The 14094-nt window shown below is 52.2% G+C and overlaps 2 protein-coding genes across 3 annotated transcripts; both read right to left on the bottom strand.

The window, feature by feature from the left end:
- Positions 1-251: 251 nt before the first annotated feature.
- Positions 252-5330, bottom strand: LOC119110537 (F-box/SPRY domain-containing protein 1). Its single transcript, XM_037234400.1, has 4 exons — positions 5118-5330; positions 1190-2027; positions 818-908; positions 252-391 (listed from the first exon to the last, which is right to left on the bottom strand). The coding sequence occupies exons 2-4, from the start codon at positions 1802-1804 to the stop codon at positions 297-299; spliced, it is 801 nt and encodes a 266-aa protein (XP_037090295.1). The 5' UTR covers positions 1805-2027; positions 5118-5330; the 3' UTR covers positions 252-296.
- A 2822-nt stretch (positions 5331-8152) lies between these two features.
- LOC119110548 (AMME syndrome candidate gene 1 protein homolog) lies at positions 8153-13962 on the bottom strand. 2 transcript variants are annotated; one of them, XM_037234422.1, is made up of 6 exons: positions 13899-13962; positions 12253-12448; positions 11870-11980; positions 11317-11519; positions 10503-10633; positions 8153-9768 (listed from the first exon to the last, which is right to left on the bottom strand). In XM_037234422.1, exons 1-6 carry the CDS (start codon positions 13927-13929, stop codon positions 9730-9732), a joined length of 711 nt encoding a protein of 236 aa, XP_037090317.1. In that variant the 5' UTR covers positions 13930-13962; the 3' UTR covers positions 8153-9729. The 2 variants fall into 2 exon arrangements, with proteins under 2 accessions (XP_037090317.1, XP_037090316.1); XM_037234421.1 differs by having other exon boundaries at positions 13711-13940.
- Positions 13963-14094: the final 132 nt, after the last annotated feature.

Genomic DNA, 14094 nt, shown 5'->3' with positions numbered 1-14094 from the left:
CACACGCCATGATCCGATGAAAATACCTGAATGAGTCCCGGAGCGGGACACAGCGCCCCGCACGCTCGCGATCGAAAGAGCTCGCCAACGCAACGGAAGCGGCGACACAACAGAACAACGTTAAAAGGAGGTGATATGAGAGCCCTCCGCGCCGACCCGCGGACGCGCCGTCAGACGGCGCGCGCGGCGTCCGTCGGCGCGCCGGGCTCTGCTGGGAGTGCCGTCCGTCGGCGCGCGCTATCACAGCGGTGGCGGCGCGCACAGCGCGTCGGTCCGGATGAGTGCCGCGGCCGGCCTCAGCCGTCCACCGGCGCGCCCAGGTACACCATGGAGACCTCCGTGTTGCCGTACACCGCCGACACGGACGGGTAGAGCCGGCGGTCGGGCAGGCCTGCAGCGGCGGCGGCGGCGCCGGGTCAGGGCGCGGTCACGGTGCACGCGCACGCTCTATGCACACACACACAACCCGCCGTCGGCCGGCAGACAGCGGGCATGGCGATTCATTGCAGCCGAGGACAGCCACACTTTCCTCGACGGTGGCGGAACGCTCATACGCCGCTGAGAAACAGGCCTACCGCACGTCCGACTCTCGCTGATCATACACTGGCACCTGACCCCGTACTTCTCTCTTTCCGACACGCTGACACAGACTGCAGCGAGCGCCCGCAACGGTTCGACTCCGTAGCCTGCCGCCCGCGTGCCGACAGCCGCGCTCACCTCTGAACAGCCGCTCCCACCCCAGAACAGCAGCCCTCCGCTCTAAACAGCCGCTCTCACCCCTGAACATCCGCCCTCAGCTCCGAACAGCCGCCCTCACCTCTGAACGCCACACCCAGGAACTCGTAGCTGCGCTCGAACGACAGCGTGTTGTCGTCACAGTCGAGTATCACGCGTATCCGCTCCCCCACCTGTCCGGCAGCGGAAGGGTGTGCGCCGTCAGCCCGTAGCGCAGCGCAAGCACCTGGCCAATATGACTGAATGCAAACGCAAGCAGCGCAAACAGCAAGAAAGCATAACAACTTTTGACCACGAGCCGTAACCTGGTGGTCCTTTCCTTGAGAACTAAACACGCCCATGCGTGACATTTTGTCGAAGTCGCAATCCGCGAACAAGAGGCAGAACAACCACGCATCGCAGGCGACCAACCGCTCCGCCATCACGGCCCACCCGCCCGCACCCCGACACTCACCTGATACTTGGGCGCGTTGTTGAGGCGCGGGTAGCTGCCGTGCGCGTCACCGTTGTGCAGCAGGTGGTTATCGACCAGGTTCCAGCCCCAGCTGTGCGCGTCGGCGCCCAGCAGCGGCACGTAGCCGTGGCACTGGAGGCTGGCTTCGCTGGTGGCCACGCCCACCACGGCCACGGTGCCGAGCGGCCCCTCCCACACCACCTCCCACGCGTGCCGGCCGTGGCAGAAGCCCCGCTTGCCGCGCGACGCGTCGGTGCTCTGCGCCACCGGGTTCCGGTGCAGCGTAAAGCCGTTGGGCTTGATGTAGATGTTGCGCGAGCAGTCGTTGGGGTTCCAGGCGTGGTAGAGCGCACGCAGCTTGCCCTTGTAGGTGGGCACGGAGCAGAGCAGGTCGGAGCGCAGCGCCTCGTCCGCCAGCTGCTTGATGCACGGCAGCCGCCACACGTCGTTGTTCTCGTCGTTGAGGAAGCGGTACCAGAGCTTGCAGACCAGCGCGCAGCTGCGCAGGTCCTGCAGGCTGAGGTAGGAGAAGAGCTGCTCGAGCGCGGCCTCCGGCAGCCGCAGCCAGAACGACCGGCCCTTCTCATGCTTTGACTTCGGAGTTCTGAGCGACATTGGGGGAAGCACATGAAGCCGTCGCGGGTCGCGCCTACACCGTCAGGCTGCTGTCATGGCTCAGCTCCCGACCCACTGCCGCCGCGGCCCCAGCAGCTGGCGAGCGAAGATTCGCTCGTCTGCGTCAGATCATTCGCTGTCAGTCACTCCCGGGCTGGACGACTGCCATGGCGACGACATGGCACGGCTTCCATGGCGTGACGGCGGTCAGTGCGCGCATGCTCTGTGAATACAGACGACGGTCACAGCGCGGCGCCACTCCTCCGACTCATTCGCGCGACGAACAGTCAACCAGATGAACGTCTGCAGTGCGGCACATTGGCATGCTGGCGGGCCGTCGCACTGGCCAAAATATTGCCCGCAATTTGGAGGTAATGCCGACATATGCCATCAGCCCAGATGGCTGAAGTAACCACCCACACTGTAAAGTCATTTTCACATTTCACATACTGTTACTGGGCTTTGTTCAGCTGGAATCAGAGTCCTCACCTCAGGTCAACAGGTCGCAACCACAGTCTGCAAGTATATTGACCATCATGACAACAGTTCACATTTTTGGGCATACATGAATCAAAGGTATATTGGATCATGCTACATATCACATATGTGTTCCCTTACAACACCTACAATGACAACATTGTTATATACTTACAGCAAATTACTATGGCAAGTTTTCACCCAGCAGCATATAACAAATGTCCCATCAAAAGGAGGCATGAAGTAACACACATCAAGCAGCTTTAGTGCGAAATCAGGTTTGGGCTTGATTCCGGTCATACTGCTAAGATCCACATGGGTGAAATTCCCCTAAGGCTGCGTGATCATCAAGTAAAGCCCCATGTAAAACAGAGATCATAACACAGTTGAGGAATATCCCATGCGTGTGCACAGGATAGATAGAAGAATATCCCATCTTCACAATGTACTTTGGCTTCAAAAAGTTGCACATAAAGCAATATCTCATTATATCAGGCATGGAAACCAATCATGTTGAGACTTTATAATAAAAAAGAGACCTTACAACTGGCACTTGAGGGCTCTGTCTTGTAGTAACTGAATATCACCTCTAGCTAGCCCAAGGATGACTCAGAAAGATCCTGATAGGCATGAGAGGCCCTCTAATTGATGCTTGAGGGTCCTGCACTGTGGGGGCAGGATCATTTAATACCTCTAGCAAGCCCTCCATGCCCTTTGGACCCTTCAATTGGGTCCCTGATCACCATTCTTGGGGGCGCCATGGGACCTGGAGGGCTTCAGAACCAACATCCAGCCTGAGGCCAAGCTGAGAGACCTGGCAAGAGCAAAGATCTAACTTGGGACATGCAAAATGATGAGTACAGTGCACAAGAAAATGGTTCCTGGCATATGCAAGTTGTATTTTTATATTTCAGGTGACAAGCCTTCAGTGGCAGGTAACTGTCAGATAACACCCTGAGCGAGGGTATACAAGTGAGCCAGCCAGGAGCAGTCATATGGATCTGGCATTTTGTGAGTGACCAGGTGGAAGCCAGGAACTGAGACCATACATATGTGAGAAACCAATGGAAACCAGGGATGAAAGAACCAGTGAGAACTGGAAGTCAAAACTTGTTTTTTGGAGAGTCATTAGGAACTAGGAAACAGGGTCTGGTATTTGTGCAGGAACCAATGAGAACCATGCCAGATCTGGTGTTTACAAAAGAACCAACAGTGGTTGTAAAACAACCAATGGGCTATAAAAACCTGAAGCCAGTGTTTTTCTGAGGACTAACTGGGGCTAGTGACCTGGGTCTTCATTCATGAGATGAACTGGGAATCAGGAATCCATGTTGAGAACAAGGCACATATTTGATTCAGGTCCTGGTGATCAAAAGCTCCTATACTCTATGCATGGAAATCCTGCTAAACAGGCAAACATGTGCCTGGATCCCAAGGATAGATCCAGGCACCCATAAGGTTCTATGTTTATGGGATCTTATGATCTTTTCAAGCTCTATTTGGGCACATGTCTGCATATTGGTATCTGAAAAAGAACATCTGTACCTTTATTAATGAGCAGCACAAAACAAAAAAAGTGGGTCACAGACATTACCAATACAGAACACAAGGTTCTGGGACTTATCAGATGCTCATTTCAGCACTATGAGCATACAAGTATCACTTTTATTGATGCAGCCATCTGCTACATGACTGGAGCACTCTACCCCATCATCAAATCATGGTCCTGAAAACCAGTCAGTGTATAAACCTGCTTGGCAATTTTTGCTGGGCCATACTTGTGATGCCACAATCTACACTAGCATAAACATAAACAGATCTTCACACAGAAACCAGACAACTGTTTCAAAACCATCTATCTCACTGGTGTTATTTCGGAAATCAAGCACCATTCTACACAGCAGCCTGCAAATGTTTTGCTCATTCAGACAAAAATCCATCTACCATGCTGGGTGCCTATATGACACCTGTGCAGTAAACATTTTGCTAAACAAATCCTGGCCATATTTGATTGTGCTAAATATGCAGTTTGCACACACTTGTAAGAACCTCTTTGGAGCATTCTCCCCTGAAATCATTTTAAAAGCATCACAATTCTTTGACACCTTCACTCTCCATATAATGAAACTGGTGCTGATAACAAACCAAACTTTGAGCTTTCATATGTACAGCATGCATGCCCTGAAAGCATTGCTGCAATATTGCTACTATGCTGGACATATTCAGTGTATAATGTCTATTTTGATTTTCAGCCTGAGAATGTCAAGTGCTGGAATGCTCACAAATGATGCATACCCAGCAAACAGCCAATTTCTTGAGAATAGCATGCACAAATATCTCCTTTCCACCATACTGTACCAGAAACTGCTTAAGCCATTCATGCTTTAAATGCAGTAAACATAGATGAACAAGCCTTAGTTTGATCATCAACTTATGATTGTATTACAGTACTTGTATTTGGCTACATGCTGACTTCATGCAACAAAAATAAGTACTTGATAACTTGCACACCAAATGTAGTTCTACAAGGGAGAACATTCCGAAAATAGGTCAGTGAATCTCACGAACTTCTGCACACCTTTACATGCTACCACTGGCATAAAAACCTATTTCACACACCATGATTCAATGTGCAGCAAATATCTCAACTGAGATCAAGTCAATTTAATTTGTTCCCAATTCCAGCTTCTATATCACTGAATTCAAATTCGACACAAGATTTGGTCACTGCGCCCTCACAAAATCTTCCGCCATTTTCGAGAAACCAAATAACCCTAAGTGACGATCCCGTGTCAACACAGCAGCATTTTCCCAACCTGAGCACCTATCTACTCACACAGTCAGCCGCCGACATGCTGCCATGAAGGGCTGATTCTATGCATCTAGTGTATTCATCAGCAACACAACAATTCGCACAACAGCGACCCAACCTGCAGACCCACTTCAACTGCTTCAGCTTCGATTTGCCCAACACAGTCGTCAGCTGGCTGACAAAACGCAGGCTGTGATCGTATTCGACGTCGCTAGCCAACGATTTTCGTCTGTTAGCCAATAGGAAAGCTTCACTTTTTCCCACACCGCCTAAACATCAATCGGAAAGGCCATCAAAGAACCATCTGTTGGCTGCTGCGACACCTGCTTCAATCGGAAACAAGAATCAAGTGTTAATATATGGCGATCGATAACCAACTGTATTTGCAATTTTCGCAGCGGAACTACGGCCTCAAGCAAGCTTAGAACAGATCGTCTTGCATAAACGAAACTATTGCGCCGTAATTGAATCCACGTCGAATACCTTTCCACTGACACCGCGCCCCGTAGAATTGTTTTGTCCGGGCTTGAAATCGTCACGGCTGGCAATGACAGTTATTTTACGGGAAATTCGCTTCCATGAAAATTGGAAGCAAGGGGATACCGACCGATGGAAACAAGTTCCAGTTTTGTTCCACTGCGAACGCGGAGAAAATTGCAGTTTCAGGAAGTAACCATGCCACCAAAAGTAACGACACCAATTTCAATTTTTCCTTCCGTAACACTGGCTAAAAACATTGCAATCATTGCGAATACCAGTATCTTGTATTCACCGTCTCATCAAAAACTCAGGTTTAAGTCGGAAGCATGCAAAACTATTACAGCTATCAATGGAGCCAAGGAAGGGGCCCAGTAGTCGGTGCCCCTCATCGCTTCAGGCCCGAATTTTTCGTGTTTTACCATGCAGGGTTCCTGTCAGAAAAGCAACGCGATGCCTTCTCACCACACCCCTGAAGCGAGTTACTGGGGAAGAGGAAGGTGGCAAATCAAGTACAGCACTGAGCTACCCCTTATAGCGTACTAAATTAGACAGTGTGGAACTTGCATTCAGTTGAGATGTCCGACCCACCCGCTCACCACCCGCATTGATTGGCGAGTAAGCGAAATCGGGTGAAGCGTTTGTAGCGTATTTTGGGGATATGCCTCGTCATTTAACCCTGCTTAGTCCCCACCCCCTCACGCAGCCCAGTGTGTGAAACAACTCTCCCTAGACTGATCTTAATCGTGATGGTGCACTGGTAAATGTGCCCGGCCGGTCCGTAGCGTGAGGGTCAGCAGCGTACTGCGGCCCCGAGAAATATTTGTAAAGACGCGCGAAGGGCGCAACCGTGTGCATTCAATAGCCATGCTGTAGAGCAATCAGCTGACACTTCAGCACACTTGTCCAATCAAGGCATCCATTTCATTCGGTTGACGCCCTGGCGGTTCACCGCTTGACCACGGCGGGCCTGACACAGCGACGACCTGCTAAGTTCCGGGATTCACTGTGAAATACATTAGGTCGTGCAAGGCGGGTGCGACGATGCGCACGATGTCATTGCGGGAGCATCGTCAGCCGGTAGCGCACATCAGTAATCGGCCGGCATGAACTCCCGAATTCATATGGGCCCCGGGCGGCGCGCTACCAAATGCGGGCGGCCGGCTAGCAGCGTGATTGGCCGCATACGACAGCCGGGCATCTCATGCTTGTCATCGCCCGCGAAAGAGTGCAGCCGTGTGCATTGGACAACGACGCTGTCGGGCTATCAGCTGGCGCTGCAACACGCGATCAGTTTGTATTGGTTAACGCCACGACAGCGCATGGCTGAATGCTGGCGGGCGACCGCAGCGTCGCTTGCAAAGCTGCGGGTTCCACTGTAAATTATGTTTAGTCGTACGTGGCAGGTGCGACCGCACGCAGACGATAACATTGCAGAAGCATTATCGGCTGGGCATGTAAGTTGGTCACCGAGCAACATAGCCGCTTCTGTTCATATGCCCCCCAATGCGTCCGGCCGGCCCATAGCGTGGCTGCCAACATACGGGGCCCGATACAGATACTTCTACTTGCACGCGAAGAGGCCGACTGCGTGCGTTGCATCGCGCTGCTGTGGAGCTTCTAGCCGTTACTGAAACACACGTTTCCGCTCAAATGGCGGTGTTGAAGTAGTTGTTGCGAAGTAGTTGTGTTTAAGTGGTGATGGTCAAGTGATGGTGGTGGACAGTGGTAGTGGTGGCCAGGTGATTGTGGTTAAGTGGTTGAGTGGACTTAGCAGTGACAACTGACAAAAACTACGCCAAAATACGACAGACGAGTTTATCTCTGACGGTGGCCCAGAGTTGGGGCTGCTGAAGTCCCCTTTACTGGAAAGGAAACCAGAGCCCGCCTTTCACGCATCACCAAAGAACAAACGCTAGAAAATAACCAAACACGTGATCTTCTGTCTGACGGTTTGCTTAGAAGCCCATCAAAGACGATGAACACGATCCATCGGAAAGCACGAGATGGACTGTGAGATGCTGTGGATACAGTTTTCCATATGTGTTAGGGGAACGAGGCTCACATTTCCACGCCTTACCACGAAACCCGGCGCTGTCTGCTGAAGGCTACGTTGACCCGGACACAAAACCCACAATCCCAATGTGAGACTAACAAAATCTGCCTGCGTATCAACACGAATGGTACGAGCACTAAGCTTCAATGAGCGTGCACTGCTTAAGTGTGCTCTGCACACACATTATCATCAATGAATTGTCGCAGCCGGACGTTGAACTCCCTGGAAGCCACTGGACGCAGCACGTCACGACCAAAAGCCAAATATCCCCCTAAGCATCAATAACGTATGCAAGCTGGTATCGCAGCGTGCCGTTTAAGTCTCCAGCATGGGATGATGTTACTCGATGATGTTCGCTCTCCCCCCCCCCCCCCCCTAAGGCCGCGGTCACGCGGAAGGCTGCACGCATGCGCGCACTGCGCTGGTTCGGCTCCACCAACCGGGCGTCGAGCGGGGCCGCCACGCAGCGGCATCACCTTGGAGGTCATCGACCTTGACATTCACCAAGTACCGCCTCAGACATCACTTCTTTCCGAGATTTTATTCCCGCACACACGAGTCATGTGAGGTCTATACACGTAAATAGATCCACCAAGGCAGTGTGTGAAACACACAGACACCTTTATCTTCATGCGGCTACTTACGGACACACGCGCTGGACGCTCCGCGAGGGACGAACAACCAACCACCAGTCTCTCCACGTGCAAGCCGCTCCAATACCACGCGCGGTACTCAGTCTGCGCTCGCTGGCGAGAACAAAAGAGACAGATTCAGGCTGGATGGGCTGGGGCGTTGGCTGGCGCGGGCGCGGGCGCCGGCGGCGGGTCGACGTGGACAGGGCCCGGCACCACGAGCCGTCGTCGACACCGACACCGGCGCGAGCGCGCGGCCCGGCCGGTGCGGACGGGCGGACCCGGCGGGGTCCGCTCCGGCCGCCCGCCGGCGGACACTGCGGAGTTGACGGTCCGGTATGGGGCTCTGGGGACTGCGCGACGCGCTCGGGGCTGGGGACTGTGCGACGCGCTCGGGGCTGGAGACTGCGCGAGACGCAGACTGGACGGGGTCGGAGGACTCAGCTTCCGGTCTTAGCACTGTGTCGAGTGGGATCGAAGGCGACGGGTGGAGTCTATCGCCAGCTAGAAACAGGTAAGTCGCTTCAGGAACAACACAGTTTCCACTCAAATCCGCACCGCACATTCCCGATGACGTGCATTTACGGTAATACAGAGAACATTGTCGGTAATAAAATGAGCAGCTAGCGCTGCAGTTCGTGGATCGGAAGAAGGAAAAGGCTATCAAATAATGGAACAATTTCACTCGCAACTGGAGTACAAAGCTAGAAAAACATAAGCACAGATCTTTCTCGCTTGATTTGATTCATAAAAATGATATCAATGTAGCTGAACCAAGGTTCTTGGTTAAGTACGGCACGTTTGCGGTTCAACCTATTCCGTTGAAAACGAAAACAGAGGCCTGAATGACGTCACTTCGTCCACAACTCAAAGCTGCCAAAAAGACAAGCAGCACGCCACTATTTCCAAATGCCGGCGTTTGCGGCAATGGCAGTGTAAGCCACAGCGTACACTAAGCCTACCGGTTAAAATGGGCAAACACCACACATCGACAGCTAAAGCTTACACCACCAGCCCTAGTCTACCGCAAACGCACCTCGCCGTCTCCCCACGCAGCCAGCAGCCAACTGAGGTTGTACTTTGCTAAGCGACGCACAAACCACCGAGCGGCACGCGCACAGTAAAAGCCAGCGGGCTCCTCCATCGCCCGGGCACACGACTCCAGCCCAGTCGAGGTCGAGGCTGGGCGCGGCTGGCCGCCGCCATCGCCTCCCTCCTGTCCCGCTCCGATCGCACGCGGCCTCGCCTGCCACTCGTGCGCGGCCTGCTCCCGGCCGTCGCCCACTCCGGAGATCTCGCGGGATGCCGGCACCGCGGCGCTGGCAGAGGCCTCGCGTCGCCGGCGCGCCGCGGGCGGCCGGCGGTCGGGGCGCCCTCGAGGGACGTCTCGGCGGGCGCCCGCCGTCGCCGCCGGGCTGGCACGGGGGCGCGCCGCCCACGCCGCCGCGGGCTCCCTCCCATACAGCAGCTACTAGTTTGTACGTCGATGGGAGGTGAGGTCGATGTATTCCTGAAACGAACGCGGGGCTGTGAAGACCGCAGCGGAAACACCACGCCCACAGGGTCGGTTCTAAGCCAGGACCAGCATGGACCCGTGTGGACCCGAATACCGAGCGAGGACCGGTCTGGATGGAGCCGGACATGAGCGCAGTGGCAGACGGGAGCGTAACTTGTGAGGAGTAAGACAGGACAGGTATGGCGCTGCAGTGGTGTTTGAGCATCTCGTAGGTCCATGCAATCATAAACACACACATCGAACAAGGGGCCACTGTTCCAGTTGTTTATGGTTAGGAGCTTACCTACAGCCGCGCCCCCTGTGATCAGACGCAACGCAACTGACCTGGACGCGTGCTGTTTCAAGAGAGACGGAGAACGCACACTGTTGTATCGTTACTGGGACCAAGAGCTCACCCACGTGGGGTTACTTTACACTGGTGTATGGCGTTATCACATGGTGAATAGTTTGTCTCATACCAAAATCTTCTGCCCAGTCCCACACCAGCCAGCATCTCCACATCACTCTCAATCGCCCGCCCGGCCCGGGGCCAGCAGCTCCACATCACCCTCCCTCGCCCGCCCGGCCCGGGACCAGCAGCTCCACGTCACCCTCCCTCGCCCGCCCAGCCTAGGGCCAGCAGCTCCACATCACCCTCCCTCGCCCGCCCGGCCCAGGGCCAGCAGCTTCACATCACCCTCAATCGCCCGCCCAGCCCAGGGCCACGGCCGGCCGCCGCGCACACTCACGTCATACGACATGCCGAGCTTGCAGCTCTGGTAGCGGGTGAGCTTGACGCTCTGGCGCACGTCTTCGGTGATGGCGCCGCGCCAGCCCCCCTTGTTGAGCAGCGAGTCGATGGTGCGCGTGTGGTCCCAGCCTGGCGGGCACAAGGCCCAGACAGGCGATACAGAGCGCCGTCGACGACATACGGCGCCGCCCTTGGCTGACACACACACACACACGCACGTGCACGCACGCACGCACGCGCACGCGTGCCCAGGGTACGTACGGCCTCGCTCCGCTTACGTGGCCTGGGCTTGAGTGCGGCCACGTTGAGCGGCAGACAGGGCCGGCTTGAAGAGAGTGTGGTGAAGCAGTGGGCTCGCATGCCCGTCACGTGTCTCGCAATACAAGAATGCACACTGCAGTACGGGAACAATGCTCTGGGAGCCAGTACTCCGGTAATTTGATTTGCAGTCTGCATGAGCTTCAGTTATGAGCACAAACATGTAAGGTGTTGATGAAATCTGAAGAAAGTTCTTTAAAAGAACCTGGAGGGAAAAGTCAAATTTCATTGTATTCACATTGTTGGTCTGCTTCTGACCACAAGGATGAAAAGCCTGCTCGAGTCTCTTGGGTCTGGTGCCGTGGAATCGACATAAAAGCGACCAACTCATCAACCATTACGCAGCGACCGCTGTTGATCACACGCGGTGGTCGCTATCCAGCCACTGCCTGTCACTGCTTCAGGCAGCCACCCGCACCAGACAACGCCAGTCCATCCCGCCGCCAGCGCGCCCCCCGGCGCCCCGGCGGGCCGCCACCAGTGCCGGCACCCACCCTGGTCGGGCGCCACCTCAGGCAGGTAGGTGGAGGTGCGCTTGCGGCCGGCGCACGTGAACTCGATGCGGATGCCGTGCTTGCCGAGCTCCCAGTCGCGGTAGTCGCGGCCCGACTCGAAGCTGGTCAGCAGCGAGACGTTCAGGTGCAGACGCGGCAGCTCGTCGCGCGTGATCGGCTGGAAACGGCGGTCCTTGAAGGCGCTGCCGGACGGCGCGGGCGCAGGTGTCAGCGGCGCCGGCCGTCGGACGCGGCCGGAGTCGGCTCCCCCCAGGCGGGCCGTCCGCGCAGCGCCGCAAATGATGTGCATGTACACAAGCATGGTAGCAAGGACCAAAGTCGTGTTTGAACTGACCACTTGGTCTGATATGGTGCATTACAGGCTGGAAACATTATGAGCTGCAGCATTCCCACATCCAGAAAGAAAGGGGACAGCATAGTGTTGCCTCCCCAAGCATCACACAGCATCCAAATTAGACATGAGTATTGTGCAGAAAAAGATAGCCTCCTTCCAAATCAACATTTTCAGAGTCTGCTACTGTGCTGTCCTTGCCTGGTAATGGAGTAATCCTTCAATCCAGTGTGGAGATCTAATGAGTCAAACGTTCCAATACAGCCTCTCAGGCGCCGGTCCCGACCAATCTGCCACGTCACAAACAGCGGGCTGCAACGAGACAAGATTAAGCTAATGATTGCTGGCTGGCATGTTAATGACAGCAGAACAAAAGCAGTAATATCACAAATGACATGCTGGGTTGAATGCCTAATATGCCAGACAAAACATGAAAAATCATCACCAAAAGCCTGACATGATCAAATGAGATAATTTTAAGAGTATATTCAACATATATCATCAAAGCATCTATGTAGACAAACCAAAAACTCGTAAATTTGACACACAACACATATAGAGCAGGAGTAGATATGTGATCTTACTATGAATCATTGGGGAAGTTTGGGCTGGGTGGTGGCTCCAAATTATGCAATGATGCATAAAGCACATCAAAGCAATATATGCACATCTCTTTGGTGACAACTGATCTAGTATCATGGTAGCCATTGCATGCCATTCCAGAGTTCATTTTTTGCTTCTTTGTACCACAGCAGCTGGTAGACATCATCACAGAAAGACCTGTAACAGAACAATATGGTGTTGGAATCAATGGTCACTTCAAGTCTGTACACAAAAAGAACTTAAAAGGACAGTCAATATTGTTAATGTGAAAAGATGAACATGATTGGGTTGCTGTTTTCAGAAACTATCAAAAACAGATTTGAAAGAACAAGGCAACAGATCAGACTTTTGACCAGAAGTCACAAATTTTGCCATAACACAACACATATTACACACATTCTCAATACACAACCTCATCATCTGCTATCAAATCATGCTAACCAACACAAGGTTAGTATCTTATGGGATGCCTAACTCACTCTGAAATATAACATTTCAGGGATGTGCCCAATTGAACTCATTGCCCACACAGATACAGGGTTGCAACATGTTATGAGGACTACTGATATTACTGCCACCTACAGCTTCCACCACATCAACACATTTTTTAAAAGTTAGTTGACAATACACCAAAATGTATATAACTAATATATCATAAATTAAATTACAAGGCCATAAGTTTGCAGCATAAACTCTTTTATTTTTTCCCATCTATTCCATGTTCTCCTGATAAACATATTATTGATGTCTGATATTGATCTGACACCCTCATTCATAGCAGATGTTTCTGCTTTGTCTTTGTTTGGAGAACAAAGAGCAGAATAACTTCATCCTTATTTAATCAATGCATATATGTGTGGACTTTTGTTCAGTCTGGCTACAATTAGTCAAGTTAGCCCATACAATATTATCAATATCAGATAAATAAATGCCATACTCTATATTAGTTACCAAATACTAACCAATCATGACAGCACAAATACATTTCAGGCAAAATTTAACAAATGCAATTTTGGTATTTCAGCTGCACTGCTTGCACATGCTACATTCAAAATGATAAAGTATTGTGCTGGGGCTAAAACATAAATTACAACGAGATAACACATATGCTTATCAAGAAGTTAAAATTGCTCAAAGTAATACTTTCTGGTGCATAATAATGCAAAATACAAGAAGTGGATACTACAGTAACCAAATGTACAACACTTAAGGAAAAACACTTTTCTAGCAGCGAGCACAATAGCTGACCACAGATAGCCATTTAAAGCTTGAAGGTCATCTATTTTTCAGGTCATTAGAACAAAGCAATCTGATTGCCCATCATTGCTCCCCTGAGATACTCATGCCAAGCCCAGCCATATGTAAACAGAACAGACTTCTCAGCAAAATGCTTTAGTTTGGGATCGGCACAGTGACAGTACAAAGCACATGACACGAACCTGACAAAAGATTGCAAAATGGAAATGAAAAGAAAGCTGCCTCTTCTCCAAGGCCTTCAGTCAGCATGAAATCTTGAAGTTATTCCGGACACAAAAGGCTAGGAACGAATGGAAAATAAAATCATCACGAGAGAACTGACTTAAAATTTAACATTACTTTGCTGAAACCCTGCCTATTGAGCCTTCACCTAAATCAACAGCGAACCGCTTCCGTCCCATAATCTCAACAACAAAAGACTTCTACCAGCTGAGGTGCAGCACAGTAGACTTCCGTGCTAGCTGAGATGGGATGTGTTCGCAGCAGCAGATCCGTTGGATGATTTGTGCTTTTCGACAAGCTGATTGGCCAGAAAATAAAAGCATGCGGCCCATGTGAATCAGAGA

This window comes from Pollicipes pollicipes, unplaced genomic scaffold (assembly GCF_011947565.3).
Source record: "Pollicipes pollicipes isolate AB1234 unplaced genomic scaffold, Ppol_2.1 Scaffold_7231;HRSCAF=8579_pilon_pilon_pilon, whole genome shotgun sequence".
Lineage (NCBI taxonomy): Eukaryota > Metazoa > Arthropoda > Thecostraca > Pollicipedomorpha > Pollicipedidae > Pollicipes > Pollicipes pollicipes.
Note: the sequence above shows the minus strand (reverse complement) of the source record. Positions and strands in the feature narration are given on the sequence as shown.